At 44.3% G+C, this 21,152-nt stretch overlaps 1 protein-coding gene, 1 long non-coding RNA gene and 1 other non-coding gene across 7 annotated transcripts in view; 2 read left to right on the top strand and 1 right to left on the bottom strand.

The window, feature by feature from the left end:
• LOC122420120 overlaps positions 1-18,869 on the bottom strand; it is a 41,609-nt gene extending 22,740 nt beyond the window's left edge. For 2 of the 3 annotated variants that reach the window (XR_006263183.1, XR_006263182.1), the window contains exon 1: positions 18,606-18,869. This is a non-coding gene — a long non-coding RNA (uncharacterized LOC122420120). Of the gene's footprint in view, positions 1-2,255; positions 2,304-18,605 lie in introns of those variants that run through there. The other variant, XR_006263184.1, reaches the window with a different exon arrangement.
• PLCG2 (phospholipase C gamma 2) overlaps positions 1-20,871 on the top strand; it is a 166,498-nt gene extending 145,627 nt beyond the window's left edge. The window contains exons 32-34 of one of the 3 annotated variants that reach the window (XM_043434868.1): positions 3,008-3,192; positions 3,789-3,847; positions 5,676-8,097. In XM_043434868.1, coding sequence (XP_043290803.1) covers positions 3,008-3,192; positions 3,789-3,831 — 228 coding nt within the window. In that variant the 3' untranslated portion in view covers positions 3,832-3,847; positions 5,676-8,097. Of the gene's footprint in view, positions 1-3,007; positions 3,193-3,788; positions 3,848-5,675; positions 8,098-19,575; positions 19,988-20,657 lie in introns of those variants that run through there. The other 2 variants (XM_043434869.1, XM_043434867.1) reach the window with 2 other exon arrangements.
• Positions 10,671-10,805, top strand: LOC122421819. Its single transcript, XR_006263630.1, has one exon. It is a non-coding gene; the product is annotated as a small nucleolar RNA SNORA70 (small nucleolar RNA).
• Positions 20,872-21,152: the final 281 nt, after the last annotated feature.

The following is a 21,152-nucleotide window of genomic DNA, read 5'->3' as shown; positions in this document are numbered from 1 at the left end:
ATAAATTGATATAACCAAAATGGATTTATCTCCATGGGGGAAGATAAGAGAATGTGTGCAGAAAATAGCTAAATCATTCTCTCTGAAGATAATCCCTAAAACCTGGAGAACCAAGAACCTGCAGTGTAAGCGAGTTGTTTTTGTTTTTGTTAGAACTGTGGAGTTAATAACCAAAAAACAACTGCCGACCTTGGGGAGCAGGGATCAAGGGGCAGGGAGTGGTGACCAGGAGTCAGCTGGGTTTTTTTTTTTTTTTTTGGTAATAATCCTAGTAGCACTTACTAGCTCTTTAAACTCTGTGTATATATAATTAATAAAAACTGAAAATGCAGAATGTAAGTGTGAGTAGATGACACATTGATGGGGAACACATGACTTATTCGAGGACACTGGCTGTGAAGGTGATGAGAGGGGTGGGTCGGGAGCTGAGGGGTGAAGGGAGAGCTTCTGAAGATGTGCGTGTGCTGCTGATGGAGACGACGTAGTGGAGAAGGGAAGCAGGGCAGAGAAAGGGTGAGTCTGCTTAGTTAAGAGAAGGAGAAAAGAATTTCATAGTGAAATACAGTAGGCTTGTATTGTTTAATGAACTTCCGTGATGTACATGTTAACATTTTCTTTAGGACTTTCTCACTGGTATTCACTGATGTTTTGGGTCAGGTTTTGTTGCGCTGGCTTCACAGGAATTACTCAGAAGCCTTCTTTCCCAGGGCGATGGCATATTCTGAATAGAACTGGAGGCAACTGCTGCCTACCTACAACACACGTTAAGACACAGAAGCTTTCTGGGCCTGGTAGAGGGCAGAGCCAGTGTACAGACTGAGGGAGGAGAGGAGCTTGCCATTCCAGGCGAACCTGCACGTGAACATTTTAGCACTCAAGGAAAATAACGCTAGTACAGCCAGCAAGCACAGAAGCTAGAGAACTGACTCCAGTGACTCGGAAAATAACTGAAAATAAATACTTTTTAAAAAGAGAACCCAGTGGATACATACATTTTACAAACTTAATAAAAAACATGTAGGAATGAAATGACCAGTTAAGAAATCCCTGGAAACTATTGTATATACAGCACAGGGAACTCTGCTCAATGTTACGTGGCAGCCTGGATGGGAGGGGGGCTTGGGGGAGAGCGGATGCATGTATTAACATATGTACGGCTGAGTCCCTTCGCTGTTCACCTCAGAGACCACAACATTGTTAATCACCTATACCCCCATACAAAATAAAAAGGTTAAAGTTTGGGGGGAAAAAGAAATTCCTGGAACATACAAATTGAAAAATCCTGGGGGGAAAAAAATCTTTAAAGCTTAGTAAGTGGGAAATTCCAGAATGGGTACGGTTAAGGGAAACAATAAATGTAAAGATTGTGTTTGGGGAATTTGCTTTAATACAGCAAGACAAGAAAAATATATTAAAAGGGGGAAAAATAGGGTAAAATGAGAAGCCCCAACATAAAATACTTGAAATATTCAGGGTGGAGAATTTTCTAGCACTGAAGAGAAAAACATCCTCCAATATAAACACAGCAGTATAGAGACCCACATACAGGTATTTTTCTACTGAAGTGGCAGAATATCGGGGCAGAGAGAAAATTACAAAAGGAGAAAAGACAGATCACCTGTGGAGGACCGCACACAGCAGCAGTGCCTCCGTGTAAGGCAGCGGCAGCCTGCAGACGAGGTGAGGCCTCACAGGGCCTCAGACACGGCTGTAGGTCAGGGACTCCACATCCTCGTAGCTGCGTTCAAGAGTGAGGGGAAAATGCAAGTATCTTCAGATAAACGAAGACTTGATTTACTACTAATGAACTCTGCTGAAGGAATGACCATAGTAAGGAAGAAGGAATGCAATGCAGACACACCGGTGACAAAGATATATGTATGGCAAAATAGAAATAACAGTCGACTTAGAATATAAAAACTAAGTTTTTTGGAAACAACTCAGGCTCCAAAGAAAGCCAGGAAATAACTGTCACAAAATTCTAAGAGGGAAGGAGGGAGTCCTGATTGGGAGGGCTTCACAGAGTGGGTGATGCTCTACTTTTTGACTTGCTGGTGGCTCCACAGCTGTTTGCTTTATAGTTATTCACTAAACTGTATATATGTTTTATTTGCTTTCCTTGATGTTTGTTATATCACGTATATATGGGTTACTAAGGACTAAATTATGTAACATCTATAAATCCTTTGGGATTCAGAAACAGAGATGAAGGCCTCCAATTATATAAGCATTAGCAGAAAAGATGAATTTTTGACAAACAGATCACAGTCATTACATATATGAAGTCAAAAGAAGTTGTTTTCCATCAGGTGGTGAGAAGGTGAAAGGGGACCATTTGTAGCTGAGTGTTAAGACTTCAGCGTGGCTCTTGCTTTGTTTCGCTTTAGTATTAACAGGAAGGAAAACTGGTCTCTTTGAAGAAGAGTGAACATTTGAGCAAAGTCATCACTGACTACTCAGTGCCTCGCTCAGTACGTTGAGTCAGTTAGTAAGGACTGTCCGTTTATCTTCACTCTGTGTGCAGACAATCAAAGTATTATTCCACCGCACCTTTGCCAGTGGCCAGAATAACTTTCGCCTTCTCTCTCCCCACCTCCAAAGTTAGAGTTATGCCTGTTTTCTTGGGGGATGACCACGACAGTCTGTTAGGTCGTTAACCTGGGAAAAACATTTCAGGCCAATGTAAGGTCACCGTCCACTTGTAGAAGTAAGTGACGGCAGAAGCCCATTGTGTATATCTGTGTGCGCCTTGGAGGCAGTGGAGTCTCCCACTTGGTCTGTATTGGTGGTAACAGCATTGGACTGACCTCCTGAGTAGCCATCCCTTAGAGATCTTTTAAAAGCATCATTTTTTGGTTTGAATAAGATAGGCCCTGGCTCTTCTGGGAAGATCCCAGCAGACGGTCGGGTCTGCCCCCTGCTCCCTGCAGTCTCCCTCCAGGTGGCACGTCCCACATCTGCCTTGACGAGCCTGCCCCCCATGGCTGTCGTCCCCTCTGTTCTCCAGGAGAGCGAAGAGGAGCTGTATTCCTCCTGCCGCCAGCTGCGGAGGCGGCAAGAAGAACTGAACAACCAGCTCTTTCTGTACGACACCCACCAGAACCTGCGCAGCGCCAACCGCGATGCCCTGGTCAGAGAATTCAACGTCAACGAGAACCAGCTGCAGCTGTACCAGGAGAAGTGCAACCGCAGGTGGGTCAGCCCTGCAGCCCCTGTGAGGTCAGGCCCGGGCCAGGGCGGAGGGCAAGGCTCCCCCTTCAGAAAGCTGAGCCCTGAGCCCTCTTCTCTTTGCTCCGTCAATTACTTACACTAAGAGCTCAGGCATCTGCACCTTCCCTGAGCTGCACTGTCCTCCTGAGCACGCCCAGGTAGGAGTAAAAATAAGCAATGACCACTACCGTTTAAGGAGCCCTTCTCGCCCTCCCAAGCCTGGGCTTGTCCAGGGTCCTAAATTAAAGCAGAATCCCCCCACTTGCAACAAGGGGTGCCCCGAGTTGTGCTGCAGACATGTAAGGACAGACGGCCAGGTATGCCAGAGTCCTGCGCTACCAAAACTGTCTCCAAGAAAATGTCAGTAGTGACCTCCCTGGACACAGCATGGAGATGCCTTCTCCATGTTATTCTCATTTCATCTTGATGACACCTGCACAGTAGCAGTGACTCCAGGACGACGACCAGGAAGGAGACGGGTTTGCAGAGGTTTCTTGCCTGGGGTCCACTTCCCCAACTCTGCTGTGTATCCCCGAGTCCTAGACCAATGGGTGACAGTGAAATCTGTTTTATTTCAGGTTAAGAGAGAAGAGAGTCAGCAACAGCAAGTTTTACTCATAGAAGCTGGGGTCCATGTGTAAGGATGCCATGTATGCGTGTGAGTTTGCATGGAGGAGCGTGTGCTCTGTTCAGACCCTGGGAACACGCTCACATTTGAGGTCGTCACTCCCCCAGCCTGTCACCGAGATGACATACCTGAAGATGACCCAATTGGCATGAGTCAGGGTAACCTTTTCATCTTGGACACTTTCTTAACTTAAAGTCTCTAAAGAGGATCCCAAAATGTGCTCACATGAGGCCTCTCACGTTCCAAACATCCCTGAATAAATGCAGTGAAACTCAATCAGTGACCTTCTGTGCACGAGCTATAGAGTGAGCAGGATTCCTTCTCTGGCCTCTAAAGACCCAGGTAACTGACTTCTACAGAAGATGAGCCGGGTCTGTAAGGAACTAACTCATTAGATTCTGAAAAGGATCTGAACTAAAAGGCAAGCGATCTCACACTGAAGGCCTCGGACTTCACCAGGCCCAGAGGGGAGCCCCGGTCCTGCCCCAGCTCAGAGCACTTGAACTCCCTCCGGCGGCTGGACCCGCGGCTGCCGCACATGAGGGTGGGGTGGGCCGTTCATTAGGACAGGGACTGCTGGGCGAGTGGGGTCAAGGGTGGCAATCTGGGGGCTCTCTGACTTACAAGCCTGTCAGAGAGCAGAGCCCCGGGAAGGCTTGGCCAGCTTCTTACTCCCCCTGGCCTGTCCACTCCCTGGTCTGCACAGCCACAGGGAGGCTCCGGGTCTGTAGCTTCCACAGCCGCGGGCTCGCTCACTGCTCACACGGGGTGAGACGGGGTGAGACAGGGTGAGCTCCCTGGATGAGCCAGTTTCCTGGAGCAGTGAGCTAAGCTTTAGGGAACGACAGAAAATCTCAGGTGCGGCCACTCCCGAAGGGGCAGACCCACCGAGGACGAGGTGATACTCGTCTACATCCTGGGATGCTATTTAGTGATTTGTACAGTGTGATGCTTTAGTAAGGCTTCTTCAAGGTGAGGACAGTAGTGGGCTGGGGGCGGGGGTGGTCAGTAGAGGCACACCACAGAATGAACTGAGAACTGACTTAGGAGAAAAGAGGTTTAACTATGGGGAAGAAGTGACTGTGCTGGGGAGGAACCAACTAGCAGTCAGCCTGGTGGCTGGCTTTACTTGGATGGAGCTGAGTCCTAGAAACCCACTCCCCACACGATTCTGGGCTTAGTGTGCCTGTATCAGTGGAAGAGTCCATTAAAGCCAGCCACGCTCTGTGTGATCAGAAGACCCCCTCCCTCCATTCCACACAAATTTACTGAGAACTTCCACGCAACAAGCAGTAAAGTCAGGGGAGACCTTGTCTTTAAAATGTTAAGGAAAAATAGCCATTATCCTGGTCTCAGGGAACCTCTCCATGTGCTTCTAAAAGAAATGCATTTCTCTCCCATGAAGCCCGCAGGACACCTGATAGCACACTGACCAAGGTGGGGCTCTTAATTCACTTAGTTATTCCCGAGTCGAAGTTTCGAGTTTATTTGGCATTAGCAACTGAGGGACGAATATTCCTTGTGGTAAAAATGTTCAAAGCAACTTTCAAGAAAGCTTAGATGAAAAAGGCACCGAGCTGAGTGCTGCAGGGCAGACACAGTGGGCAGTGTCTGATTAGCTGTTGGCCAGGCAGCTGGTGGAGCCTAAGCTAAGCTCAAGCTGCTTTTGGCTCCATCATTTTCTCTACAAGTTCAAGTGTCGATGGCATTACCTGTTTGCAGCCTGGGGTGTGTAAAGGACATAACACTTTCCTACTTCACCCCATTTAAAAGTTTAAAAGCTAAGATCTGGACCCTCTTTCCGCTTAAAATGCATTTATCTGCTACTCTGTCAAAGGAATGATGAAGTAGCAGCGTAGAGGACAGAAGGCCCAGCATCTGTTCAGCTGCTGTGCTGTAGGATCCATACCCAGCCACGTCCTCGCAGAGCAGAGCAGCGCAGCTGAGGGCAGGTGCTGACATTCTCAACGGTGCTGACAAGAACCCTTGCCCTGAAAAATTGGCTTCTCCTCCCACGTGCTACAGTGATGTCGATTCAGCACCACAGAGTATTTGCCTTGGCCCCACCATTCTCCCGTAATAGGGTAACACATGAATCTGGTCATGTTGGTGGTGGGAGTCTCTCCATGAGGATGCACAGAGAGAGAAAGAGGGGCACCGATGACATCGCTGCTCTTCCCTGAGTCTGCCCGGATGCCGCGTAACCTGAGTATAAAGTACCTAGCTGAGACTCTGCTTTCACAGCCACGTGAAGGGCACAGCCAATTCAGATGAAGCAGAAGAGGGACAGGAACATTGTGAAAGAGGGCAGCAGCTCTGAGGGACTCAGGCCATGACTGCCTGTGTGCACAGCGGTCTATTCTACTGAATAGGGAAATGGTGAACATTGGTTATTACGTGGAAGACGAAATGGAGGAGGCTGGTCAGATAATTTGAGTTTGGGAAATTTAGGTTGGAGAAAGTTAATTTCTCTGCTGTAAACTTGGCTATTCTAACGTGCACACTGAAGAGGGGGTAGAATGTGACATTTCCTAAGTCTGATCTGAGAACACTTTTGCCAAGAAACATCTTACAGGACTAGTTACATAGGAACACATTTGAGGACCTGCTTCTCTATTAAAGACAGTGACATGACCTAATAATTTATATGCTTTACGATGTAGTTAAATCAGATCTGAACTTAAGCCAAGGCCAGTGGTTTTTAAACTGGGCCAGCCTTACCACTAGCAGTCTACCAGAGCTTTCTAAGGAGTCACAGACTCATTTTTTCAGGGGATCAATGTTCAGATCCTCGACTTCCTGTTGCACTCTATCCAAAGATTCATCAGCGTGAGAAGATGTGCTTTTCTCCCCTTACAGAAGGAAGTAGGTCTTCTCCCCACATTCAGTCTTACTGTAGAGCAGGACTCGAGATGCAGTTTCAAAGCACCGTGTTTGGAAAGTGAAAGCCTCTTAACAGGATACCGATCCTTCTCCAGCGCTGATGGTTTCCAGTTCCTTGCTTTCAACAAAACTGAAGGAGTACCCAGATAGCATGTAATTCTGAAGGAGATGGCTTTACCCTGCTGTCACTAACTCCTCCTGTTCTCATTTGTCTGTGAAAAAGGATCACTAGCATTCCCATTTGTACAACTGAAAGTGGAGAGCAGAACTGATACTGTCCCACGGCCGTTCTACCAGAGATAACGGTAATCCACACAGAGATCAAGGAATGGAGGAGAAGCCTTCTTTGACTCATTACATTGCCAGTGGAATTTTACTGTGTTTAGTTCTTTATTACATGTGTACGCTGTTTATTAAACAAGCTGAATTCAGAAGAAATTTAAAATAGGTGGAGCCTTTTTAAATGATGGTGTAGGTAGGGTGATGTGTAATTTTGTTACAGATATGCAACTAAACAGTATATAAGCCAAGAATAATTAGGTTACAATTTTGTAAAGTAGAATAAAAATATAAATTCAATGAGTAAAAAAAAATGTGGCATTTCCTACCGTTAAAAATTCCCTTGTTTGTAGAATTTTTTGAAAGGACGGTAGTGTCTGTCACCAATTGTATTTAGAACCTTTGGCTATATTTAAAGGGAAATGGAAATATCTTACCCGAAGATGCAGTATCTACCATATACCGCATGCACCTTTGCAACTGTTCAGGATGAAATTATTAGACATCAATGTAGAAATGCGTAAGGGGACCCACGAATTTTCCACAGTCACTTATGAGGTCTCTGAGCATAAAATTTTAAGAAGACTGATCCAGGGTCACTAAGGGTGAGTTTTATTTGGACTTAAGAAGGATGGTTGAAGGGGGCTCTAGTTCTTTTAATTTCTAGAAGTGTAGCTGATCTTTCCATATAGGTGATATCCAGCTTTTTGGAGACAACCCTAAAAGCTATATTCTTATCAACAGAAAGCTGATCATTAGATAAAGAAATACGCAGAATTATAAAACTGGCATTTGAAAACTACTCAGTGATTTTGTGTCATTTTCATTCTCAAAATATTTTCTTCCTGAAGAACCAGTTCCATGGTGATCCTGTCTCAGAAATGTCCATACTTATTTCTCAATAGGCTTTAAAAAGCTGCATTTGTAAACGTGTGTTTATTATTAAAGCTTAATTTATTTTTTATATAAATAGTGTGTGCTTGTGTGTACATAGAGAATCATGTGAATGTATCACACAGATGTTGGCTGTTGTTAATGTGAGAATTAAATGGCTATATCACGTTTTAAAAAAATAAATCTTTGTCTCATTCAATAGATTACTAGCAGTCTATCTGGAATCATTTTTTGTTGTTTGTTGTTAAAAACTATTCACATTTTTTTGTTCTTCTATAAACTAGGATATAGGTCTGCCAGTGATAACACAGTTACCATTTTTTAAAAATAATGTTTTTCTATCCTTTCCTTTTTTCCCTAGGTTACTAGTCTTTCTTACTTTAAGCAAAATCTCACTCCGTGTAGAAACCCAAGTTTCTAAAATTAATACGTGACCACTCTGCAGTTTGTTGGTCTTAGGAAGAATGTTTTGTGCTAGTCATGCAATGATGTTAGTAAAGACACCTGTATTTCTCAACTAAGCAGCAGGGCCCGCCAGACTATCAGTCGTTGTATTTTCTTGTCATCAGGTCCTGTGCGCAGGAAGCCACACTGCATCCTAGACCTGACGACTGGACTAGTCGCCCAGGCCCAAAGACTTGAGTGCAGTCCATGACAAACCCCTGCAGTAGGAGAGACATGGAGCGTAGTAAAAAACAAAGAGTGAATTAAAACTGCTGAAAGAGCACTTTTTAAAAATGGATAAAGTCATAACTCCCGTAAAGATACTAAGTGAACACCTGTCTGAAATTTTATCTACCCCCTTCATTAACCATGGAATGAATAAAATATAATAACTGGTTCAAAGGAGAATTCAAAGAAGAACACGCGATTAGGCTCCCCAGTAGTCCTGATTATCTGATTCTACACCTTTCATTGTGAGAAGTTCAGATGATTCTTATCCCTAGAAACCCAGATTGTGTCCAGTGAAGACTGAATGGTCACTGGCTCTGAGTATTGACCAGTTTTCCTAGTTTTTTTTTTTTTTTTAATCTGTTGAGCAAATTTATGTTAGCATCACCAACAGGCATGAAATCTGACCCTGACCTTATACCACACACAACTATCAACCAAAGTTAGATTACAGATCAAGAGGTAAAAGATCAAACAGTATCACAACCTTATAGTAGGGAAAAGTTGTTTCAACAAAACAGCAAACGCTTCACCTGGCACGGAAGGCAGCTAAACTAGACTGCTAGAGTTCACGGCTGCTGTTCATCAAAAGATACAGTGAGGATAACAAAAAGGCAAGCCACAGGGTGGAAGAAGACTTTCCAATAAACTTATCTGACAATCTCACTGAAAATGTGACTCGACCCCTCCAAGTTACTAAGATAGTCCTTTAGGGTAAAAGGTGTATTCCACGAATAACCACCTCACTAGAGTACATCCAAATGGCTGATAGGCAAATGAAAAGGTGCTTATTCATTATTTGCAAGAGGAAATGCAAAGACCACAAGAAGATACCACTAACACACTTACTTGCTTGGCAAAAATTGAAAAGTCTGTTAACAGTACAGTCAGTTCTTAGCAAGAACATAGAGCAACTGGTAATTGTGTAATTTGGTAGCAAATTACATTGTAAAGATGTTTGACTCTCTACTGATGTTTACCACGTGCATAGCCTATGAGCAAGCATTCTATTCCCACATACAGTTGGCCCTCCATATCTGTGAGTTCCGCACTCATGGATTCAACCAACCTCAGGTCATGTACTGTGTTTGCAGTCCACACTGGCTGAATCAGCAGGTGCCGAATCCATGAGTGCGGAGGGCGGGCTAAGAGACTTAAGCATCCTGAGAGTTTTGTATCCACAGCAGACCCTGCAGGCAATCCCCTATGGATACTGCGAGACAAGAGTATACCTGCTAGAAGTGCATGCCTGTGTCCCCTAAGGACGTGTACAGGACAGTCTGTAGCACTGTTCCACACTAGACAAAGCCAGAAGAGTCCTGTTGTCCCTCTACTGCGTGTGTTAACTGTGTGTCTTCACACAGTGGAGCGCACACAGCAACTACAAATGGCCGAGCTGTAAGCAGCATGGATGGATCTCACAAGTGTAATTTGAGTGAAGGGAGCTAACAACACAAACAGCAACGAAAAAAAAAAAAAGGAAAACCACAAATTACTAGGATGATATACAGGAAAATGTAGGATATTTGAGAGATGGACTAGTATGAAAAGGCAATGCAGAATGGAGCTCAGCACATATATACAACATGGATACATTCAAACACTGCAGTGTGAGAAAAGTGAAATGCAGAAAAATGCACTCAGTGATACCATTTATACACATTTTAAAAACTACAAACAAAACTATTATATGTTGCATGGAACAGACATACAGATAAGTGGAAGTATAAAACTGGACTGAAAGGGACATCGAAAAGTCAAGGTAAAGATTGAGTCGGTGGGGAAGGCAGTGTTAACTCTGTTGTGTGTTTCCTTTCTTCTTTGAACACTGGAAGTGTTGGTCTGCCTGGTACAAACGTAAAAGCAGGCCTGCTTACAAAGAAGAACTTATACCGATCCTTCTCCAACCCCTCCTAAAGACTGAAGAGGAAGGAACACTCCCAAAGACGTTCTATGAAGCCACTATCACCTTGATACCAAAACCAAAGACTTCCACCAAAAGAGAAAACTACAGCCTAGTCCTTTTGTTGACTACAGACCCAACAAATCTCAACCAAGTATTAGCAAACGGAATCCCACAATACATAGAAAAGATCATAAGCCATGGCAGCCAACTGAGCCGACTCTACCCTTTTCCGCGTGGGGCCCAGTGTGCAATGGCGGCACACGGCCGCGTCCTCAGTGGGGTGTGCAGCCCGATGGCCTGCTCCAGTTGCCCTAAGGGGCCTTGGAGACAGCCCTTTCCAGTGGACGTGCATGACTGGCATGCCGTCCCCAATCTGGGCTCCAGACAGGAGTGCACAGTGCCTTTGGAAAGCCCCAGGGCACACTGGCCAGGGTCCACATTGCCCAATTCATCATGTCCATCTGCACCAAGCTACAGAACAAGGTACCTGTGATTGAGGTCCTCCATGGGGAGCCAAGTTCAAGTTCCCTGGTCTCCAGAAGAGCCACATCTCCAAGAACTGGGGATTTACCAAGTTTAATGTGAATGAGTTTGAAAACATGGTGGCAGAAAAGCGGCTCACCCCAGATGGTGGTGAAGTCACATCTATTCCTCATCATGGCCCTCGAAACAAATGGTGGGCCCTATGCTCATGAGAACCTTGGCCTTGTCCCCTCCTTACTTGTGCCCACTGATATAAATCCTACTTTCCTGTCAAAAAAAGTCATACACTATGACCAACTTGGATTCATCCCAGGGTCACAAAGATGGTTCAACATATGTAAACCAATGTGATAAACTACATCAACGAAAGAGAAAAGCCCATGATTCTCTCCATAGATGCAGAAAAAGCACTTGATAAAATTCATCCATTCACAATAAAACCCTTACATCAGTGGGTATAGAGGGAACACATCTCGACACAAGAACAGCTATTTATGACAAAACCATATGCAATAGACTCAAGCTTAAAAAGCTGAAAGCCTTCTGGCTAAAATCTGGACCAAGACATGGATGCCCACTCCCACCACTTCTCGTCAACACACTACTGGAAGTCCTACCCACAGTAATCAGAGAAAAAAAAAAGAAGTAAAAGTTCTTCAAATTGGTAGGAAAAGAGTACAATAGTTGTAGACATATAGAACAGACTTGTGGTTGCCAAGCAGGAGGGAGGGTGAGGAGGGATGGTGTTGACGTTAGGGGTTAGTAGATGCGAATAATTACATATGGGATGGATAGACAACCAGATCCTACTGTATAGTACAGGGAGCTATATTCAATATCATGGGATAAAACCATACTGAAAAGAATATATATGTGTGCATATTTGAGCCACTTTACTGTATAGCAGGAATTAATACATTATAAATCAACTATACTTTCATGAAAATAAACTACAATAAAAAATAAACCTTGAAAAGCATAAATACAGGTGTGAGAGAAACAAATTACCATCAGAACACCACTGTCAAGATCTACAAATGAATGCTAAAATTAGTGAAAGTTTGAGGAGACGCAGGCTATTTGCAGTCTCAAAATACCTTCTTCTAGGAAATATAATTGTAAAAAAATCAAGAGCTTTACAGTGGATGAATTTAGCAGATATCATCATACCAAAAATGATCAGTGTCACCACCACTAATGTGTGACATCATATACCTGAGAGGTACCTCGTTTCTGTGAAAGTGTTAGTCGCTCAAGTCACATCTGACTCTTTGTGACCCCATGGACTGTAGCCTGCCAGGCTCCTCTGTCCATGGAATTCTTCAGGCAAGAATAATGGAGTAAATAGCCACTCCCTTCTCCAGGGTATGGAACCCAGGTCTCCTGCATTGCAGGCAGATTCTTTACTGTATGAGCCACCAACCTCAAACTAATCATCAGACAAACCCTTGAAATGCAAGATGTTCTACAAAGCAAATGACCAGGAGTCTTCAAAAGTGTTCAGGTCATAAACGGCCGGGGTCGGGGTGGGGCGGGGGAGGGCAGGGCGGTGGCACTGAAGCAAAGCCACAGATTGGAGGAAACTGGAAGCCATAGCAACTGCATGTTGTGTGGGATCCTGGACTGGATCTTGGATGAGAAAGAGGGCACGGGTGGAAAAGCCAGTGAAAACCGAATAAAATCTGTACATTACTCGCATTGCTTCCGTGCCAGCATCTTAGTTTTGAGAGCTGTGCTGTGGTTGTGCCCTGGGGACACTGGGTGGTCCAGGGTATGGAATGTGCTGAACTCTTATTGCAGCTTTTCTGTAAGCTTTAAATGTCAACATAAAAAATTAAAAGGGAAAAGCATTGGTGGTAGAGAACAAAGAGAAAAAACCAAAGATGGAGAACTCCACGAAGATTTTGTCACAGGCCAGAGAAAACATTTCACCACAGGTGTTTTCTAGGAACACAGCATTGTTTTCTATTTGATTACACACACACATACATCGATCTAAAACCAGTTGTCAAAGAAGATTCACGAGTTCAAAGTTGGTAATAATAATAAAATCAAAATGTAAACATGAATTGATACAACCTAAGTGGATTTACCTCCATGGAATAAGATAAGAGAGTATGTGGGGAAAATAGTCAAATCTTTCTCTTTGAAGATAATCACTAACATCAAAAAAAGCAAGACCTTGTAGTATAAATGCAGGTTTTTCTTTTGTGTTAGAACTGTGGAGTTAATAATCAAAAGAAACAACTGCTGACCTTGGGGAGCAGGGATCAAGGGGCAGGGGGTGGTGCCCAGGAGAGAGAGGTTTTTTTTTTGGTAATAATCCTAGTAGCTCTTAGTGGTTCTTTAAATTCTGTGTATATGTAATTATTAAAAACTGAAAATGCAGAACGTGAGTACTTGATACACTGATGAGGAACATATGACTTATTCGAGGACACTGGCTGTGAAGGTGACGAGAGGGTGGGTCAGGAGCTGGGTGGGGGTGAAGGGAGAGCTTCTTAAGATGTGCGTGTGCTGCTGATGGAGATGACGTAGTGGAGAAGGGAAGCAGGGCAGAGAAAGGGTGAGTGCGGGAGGGAAGCCGTGGGTGCTGGTAAGGGGCTGAGATGGGAATATTTCCCGTGTAATTTCTTCTACGCAAAACACGAAGCAAGGCCATCGGCTGACCTTGGGGAGGGTTAGGGCTTCCCAGGTGGCGCTAGTGGTGAAGAACGTGCCTGTCAGTGCAGAAGACCTAACAGACATGGGTTTGATCCCTGGGTGGGGAAGATCCCCTGGAGGAGGACATGGCAACCCGGTCCAGTATTGCTGCCTGGAGAATCCCAAGGACAGAGGAGCCTGGTGGGCTACAGTCCATGGGGTCACAAGGAGTCGGACACGACTGAGTGACTTAGCATGCACACACAGGGAGGATGAAGGTGTGACACAATCATCTTAAGGAGAAAAGAATTTCTTAGTGAAATACAGTGGCATCGTATGGTTTGACGTGTTTCTATAACATACATGTTAATGTTTTCTTTAGAACTTTCTCACTGGTATTCACTGATTTTTTTTTGGCGGGGGGTGTCAGGTTTTGTGCTGGTTTCATAAAAATTACTTGGAAGCCTTCTTTCCCAGGGCGATGGGACATTCTGAATAGAACTGGAGGCAACTGCTACCTACCTACAACATACAACAAAGACACCATTTGTGAAGCTTTTTGGGCCTAAGGATTTTCTTGTTTTCTCCTAAGATAAAACAATTTATTTTCTCTTCTGGGCTACTTTTCTATAATAGCTACCATGTATGTGTATATCTAAAATATACATTGAAGATATAAGAGCCTTAAAATAATTACACGCATGTATTTACTCTCCGTCATCATTGTTTTCTAGTTCATACACTCCTTCCACATCTCCTATTCTTTAGTTTATACCTGTTAGGTTTTATTTGGCAAGTTTACTTTCCACACTGTCCTAGTTCAGTTTAGATAATGGATTATCTACTTCCCTGATTCTGTGTTTGTGCTTTTCCCACAAAATAACCTACTCTTGCATTTATTTGATATTTGGGTTGACCAATTTGGCCATTCCTGTGTTTATCATTTATCTCCAGTGACTCAGTCTTTCCTTAGCCTCCTGTTCTTTTTTATAATTGCTTATGTTTGGTTAGGTGATTTCTGCATTTCATTTTTGTGTGCTAACACACATGGACCTGTACACAGACAGGTGGCCTGGGGCTAGTGGACATCACTCTTCTGAAACACCCATCAAGAAAAGGGACCTGGCAGATACCTAGGATTCAGGCCAGCGGTCAGTTGCTTCTTGAGGGGATGGGATAAAGTGGACACAGCTCTGTGGCTGGGACACAGAGAGGATTAGTAGCATCCAGAGAACCTAGTGCCCCAGTCCATCACAGTAACACTGCTGGCCTCGCCCTTGGGAGTCTCCAAGGGCGAGAGCTTTCAGACAACCAGATGCCACTGAACACACAGAGGTGGAAAGACACTTCCATTCCAGATGAGCTGCACATAGAAATTTTAACCCTCAAGGAATATAATGCTAGCGAGCAGAAAAGCAAGAGAACTGACTCCAGTGCATATGAAATAACATTGAAATTACAAAAAAGTTTTTAAAAAGAGAGTCCAACTGGATAAACACATTTTAAAAAGATCAACCTTCCTTAAACCTAATCAAGAACATGTAGGAATGAAAGGACCAGGAAAGAAATCTCTGGAACTCTGAGTTGAAAAGTCTTGAAACAATTTTTTTAGACCTTAGTAACTGGGAAGTTCCTGAATGGGTACAGTTAAGGAAAGGATTAATGTACGTGAAGATTGTGTTCGGATAATTTGCTTTAATATAGCAAGATAAAATATTAAAATGGTTAAAAAAAAAAAAAGAGTAAAATGAGAAGTTCCAATGTAAAATATCTGGAGAGATAAGAAAGCCTTAAGTGAACAATGCAAAGAAATAGAGGAAAACAATAGAATGGGAAAGACTAGAGATCCCTTTAAGAAAATTAGAGATACCAAGGGAATGTTTCATGCAAAGATGGGCACAATAAAGGACAGAAACAGTATGGACCTACAGAAGCAGAAGATATTAAGAGGAGGTGGCAAGAGTACACAGAAAAATTGCACAAAAAAGGTCTTAATGACCCAGATAACCACAATAGTGTGATCACTCACCTAGAATCAGACATCCTGGAATGCAAAGTTAAGTGGGCCTTAGGAAGCATCACTATGAACAAAGCTCGTGGAGGTGATGGAATTCCAGTTGAGCTATTTCAAATCCTAAAAGATGATGCTGTTAAAGCGATGCACTCAGTATGCCAGCAAACTTGGAAAAAGCGGTGGCCACAGGACTGAAAAAGGTCAGTTTTCATTCCAATCCCAAAGAAAGGCAATGCCAGAGAATGTTCCAACTACCACACAATTGTGCGTATTTCACATGCCACCAAGGTAATGCTCAAAATCCTTCAAGCTAGGCTTCAACAGTACGTGAACTAAGAACTTTCAGATATACAAGCTGGATTTAGAAAAGGCAGAGGAACAGAGATCAAATTGCAACATCTGTTGGATCATAGAAAAAGCAAGGGAATTCCAGAAAAACATCTACTTCTGCTTCATTGACTATGCTAAAGCCTTTGACTGTGTGGATCACAACAACTGGAAAATTCTTAAAGAGATGGGAATACCAGACCACCTTACCTGCCTCATGAGAAGCAGGTCAAAAAGCAACAGTTAGAACCAGGCATGAAACAACAGACTGGTTGAAAATTGGGAAAAGAGTATGTCAAGTTTGTATATTGTCACCCTTCTGATTTACTTATATGCAGAGTACATCATGCAAAATGCCAGGCTGGAAGAAGCACAAGCTGGAATCAAGATTGCTGGGAGAAATATCAGCAACCTCAGATATGCAAATGACACCACTCTAATGGCAGAAAGCAAAGAGGAATTAAATAGCCTCTTGGTGAAGGTGAAAGAGGAGAGTGAAAAAGCTGGCTTGAAACTCAGCGTTCCAAAAACTAAGATCATGGCATCTGGTTCCATCACTTCATGGCAAACAGATGGGGAAAAAATGGAAACAGTGACAGACTTTATTTTCTTGGGCTCCAAAATCACTGTGGATGGTAACTGTAGCCATGAAATTAAAAGATGCTTGCTCTTTGGAAGAAAAGCTATGGAAGAAAACATAGACAGAGTATTAAAAAGCAGACAAAGGTCCATCTAGTCAAAGCTATAGTTTTTCCAGTAGTCATGTATGGATGTGAAAGTTGGACCATAAAGAAGACTGAATGCCAAAGAATTGATGCTTTTGAACTGTGGTGTTGCAGAAGACTCTTGAAAGTCCCTTGGACTGCAAGGAGATCAAACCTCTCAATCCTAAAGGAAATCAACCCTCAATATTCATTGGAAGGACTGATGCTGAAGTTAGAGCTCCAATACTTTGGCCACTTTATATAAAGAGCCAACTCACTGAAAAAGACCCTGATGCTGGGAAAGATTGAGGGCAGGGGGAGAAGGGGGTGAAAGAGGATGAGATGATTGGATGGCATCATCAACTCAATGGACATGAGTTTGAGCAAACTCAGAGAGATAGTGAAGGATAGGGGAGTCTGGTGTGCTGCAGTCCATGGGGTTGCAAAAAGTCATACACGACTGACTGAACAACAAGAAATCATGGCTGAGAATTTTCTAGCAATGCACAGAGAAGCATCCTCCAACTATAAACACAGCAGTATAGAGACCCACATACATGCATATTCTACTGAAGTGGAAGAATATCAGGGTAAAGAGAAAATTGTAAAGTAAGTGACGACAGATTATCTACAGGTGACTGACACTCAACAGAAGTGCTTCTATGTATAGCAAGAGCAGCCTAAAGAATAAGGGATGCCTTCAAAATGCCTTGAACACACAGCTGTAGGTCTAGGTATTTTATATCCTAATAGCTGCTTTTCAAGACAGAGGGAAGAATGGAAGTATTTTCAGACATACAAAGACAGATAATTTAGTACTAATAAACTTTGCTTTAAGAATGACCATAGTAAGCAAGAAAGAATGCAATACAAAAGCAATGGTAAGAAAAATTAGTTATATATATATATATAATATATATAAACAAAACAGAAATAATCATGGACTTGGAATAGAAAATAAAACTAAAAATTTTTGTAACAATTCAGACTCAAAAGAAAGCCAGGAAATACATACCACAGAATTCTAAAAGGGAAGAGGGAATCTTGACTGGGAGGGGTATGCAGCATGAACGATGCTTTATTTCTAGACTTGCTGACAATTCCATGGCTGTTTGCATTATAGTTATTCACTAAACTATATATATGTTTATGTACTTATCTGAATGTTTCTTCTAGACAGATATGCAATACTACAGACTGAATTATATAACTGCTATAAATGATTTGGGATTAAGGACAGGAGGACAGGCCTCCAATTATATGGAAGCATTAGTGGAAACAGTGAATTTTTTACCTCAACCAGATCACAAACAGTCATTCTATATATATGAAAGCCACAGAGGTTGTTTTCTTTTAGGAGGAGGGAAGATGAAAAGAGATGATTCATAGCAATGTTAAGACTTTTATGTACTTTTGTTTTGTTTGCTTTAGTCTTAACAGAAGAGGAAGCTGGTCTCCTTGCGGAAAAACAAACATTTAAGGCAAGTAACCACTGACTCTTCTGTGACTCATTCAGTACATTGAATCGGCTACCAAGGGCTGCCCATTTACCTCTACCCCTTGTGCAAGACAATCATTGTTTTACTTCTCTGCACCTTGGCCAGTGGTCAGAATAACCTTTACCATTGCTCTCCCCACATCCAAAGTCAGAGTTCATTCAACCCATTATCCCAGGGCACGTCGATGATGGTTTGTTAAGGTTGTTAAGCTGGGGAAAAACATTTCAGACCAAAGTACAGTCAGAGCCCAGTTTTTGTAAAAATAAAGGACAAAACAAGCACACTTGTGATTACCAATGGATGTTTTCGCAGCACTGGAGTCTCTCACTGGAACCACTGCACCGTAGTAACAGCCACTGAGCTGACCTCCCGAGGAGCTGTCCTTTACACAATAGAGATCCTCTAAAAACATCAGAGAGCTAACACACGCTTATCCTCCCATGCTGAAATCCACAGTCCTCACCTGTAAGAGTTTTAGCACAACGGGGGTACTGCTTTGGCCCAGACAGCAGCAAGGTGTAGGGGCAGGGCTTGTCTCAGTCAAGGCGGGACCCAGCTGCTCTCCCAGGGGCTCTGCTCCCCTCTGTCTCCACACGGCGGCAGAAGGACCACTAGCAACTGAAGACACTCATCACTCTCTCCACTGACCCACAAAAGAAACTTTCTCTTTACCAAGAGCACCAAACCAACTCCCACGGACACCTCCCAGTAACCTGACCCCGGTCTTGCGCCTGGAGGTGGTGGTGGCAGGGGAGGAAGTCAACATTACCAGCTAGAGTCACACGCCCATCCCTGGGGGTGTAACCTGTGTTTCCCTGGGTCTTCTGGCAGGAGCAGGGGGAACTGGGTAACAGATTTATTTGAGATGATTCTTACACCATACATTTCACCCACTTGTACAATTCACTGTTGTTTAGTCCCCTCGGAGTTGAGTAACCATCACTATTACCAATTCTGGAACATTTCCATCACCCCAAAGAGCCACTCCTGCTCCTTATCTGTCTCCACTCATTCCACCCCAGGCCACCAGCAATCTACTTTCCGTCCAGGCCACCCTCTCCCTCACTGGCTGTGTCTACTGCAAGCACAGAGCCTCCGTATTTGTATTTGTATGAGACTAGAAGGTGACACAGGCCCATGACAAACCAGACTGGATTAAGAAATAGGATCACTGGGCAATGCATCTGTTGTTTCAGTGTTTCACAATAAAGCTCCCCTTAACTGGCAACCACAGCTTTCTAGACTGCTTGCTTCTCATGGAGTAAGTGGTTGAGAGTTCATCTTTGGTTAAAACAGATCCTGGCTCTTCTGGGAAGATCCCAGCAGACGGTCGGGTCTGCCCCGTGCTCCCTGCAGTCTCCCTCCAGGTGGCACGTCCCACATCTGCCTTGACGAGCCTGCCCCCCATGGCTGTCGTCCCCTCTGTTCTCCAGGAGAGCGAAGAGGAGCTGTATTCCTCCTGCCGCCAGCTGCGGAGGCGGCAGGAAGAACTGAACAACCAGCTCTTTCTGTACGACACCCACCAGAACCTGCGCAGCGCCAACCGCGATGCCCTGGTCAGAGAATTCAACGTCAACGAGAACCAGCTGCAGCTGTACCAGGAGAAGTGCAACCGCAGGTGGGTCAGCCCTGCAGCCCCTGTGAGGTCAGGCCCGGGCCAGGGCGGAGGGCAAGGCTCCCCCTTCAGAAAGCCTGAGCCCTGAGCCCTCTTCTCTTGGCTCCGTCAATTACTTACACTAAGAGCTCAGGCATCTGCACCTTCCCTGAGCTGAACTGTCCTCCTGAGCACGCCCAGGTAGGAGTAAAAATAAGCAATGACCACTACCGTTTAAGGAGCCCTTCTCGCCCTCCCAAGCCTGGGCTCGTCCAGTGGTCCTAAACTCAAGTGGAATCCCTCTCCCCACCTCCCTTCTCCAGAGGAGGATGCTTTGAATTGTGCTACAGACTTGTATGGGGGCGTCGATGATGGCTCAGTGGTAAAGAATCCACCTGCAGTACAGGAGACATAGGAAATACAGGTTGGATTCCTGGGTTGGGAAGATCCTCTGGAGGAGGAATTGGCAACCCACTCCAGCATTCTTGCCTAAAAAACCCCAAAGACAGAAGGATCTTGGTGGGCTACAGTTCACGAGGTTGCAAAGAGTCAGGCATGACTGTGCACGACAATAGACATGTAAGGAGGGAGAGCCAGGTGTGCCAGAGTGCTGCTCCACAAAGAACATTCTCCAAGAAAATGCCAGTAGCAACTTCTCCAGGACACAGCATGGAGATTCCTTACCCACGTTCTTCTCACGTCATCCTGACAACACCTGCACAGGAACAATGACCGCAGCACAACGACCAGTGACGAGACAGCATCACAAAAGTTAAGCATCCTGTCAGGGACCTACTTCGCCAACTCTGCCCTGTACACCCAGCCCTGAATATCCACAAACACGTGGACAGAAATGTGAGCGTTCAGCACGTGACCCGAATCCTAGGCTAATGGATGACGGTGAAATCTGTCTTATTTCAGGTTAAGAGAAAAGAGAGTCGGCAACAGCAAGTTTACTCATAGAAGCCAGGGTCCATGTGTAAGGGTGTCGTGTGTGTGTTTGCATGGAGGAGCGTGTGCTCTGTTCAGACCCTGGGAACATGCTCACGTGTGAGGTCGTCACTCCCCCAGCCTGTCATCGAGACGACATATGTGGAGACCCAAGTGGCATGAGTTGGGATGGTTTCCTGCTAAATTTTCATCTTGGACACTTTCTTAACTTACAGTCTCTACAGAGGATCCCAAAATGTGCTCACATGAGGCCTCTCACGTTCCAAACCCCATGAACAAATGCAGTGAAACTCGATCAGTGACCTGTGCACGAGCTGAGAGTGAGCAGGATTCCTTCTCTGGCCTCTAAAGACCCAGGTAGCTGACTTCTACAGAAGACGAGCTGGGTCTGTAAGGAACTAACTCATTAGATTCTGAAAAGGATCTGAACTAAAAGGCAAACGATCTCACACTGAAGGCCTCGGA

This window comes from Cervus canadensis, chromosome 18, assembly GCF_019320065.1.
Source record: "Cervus canadensis isolate Bull #8, Minnesota chromosome 18, ASM1932006v1, whole genome shotgun sequence".
NCBI lineage: Eukaryota > Metazoa > Chordata > Mammalia > Artiodactyla > Cervidae > Cervus > Cervus canadensis.
This window is presented reverse-complemented; position numbering and strand designations above follow the sequence as displayed.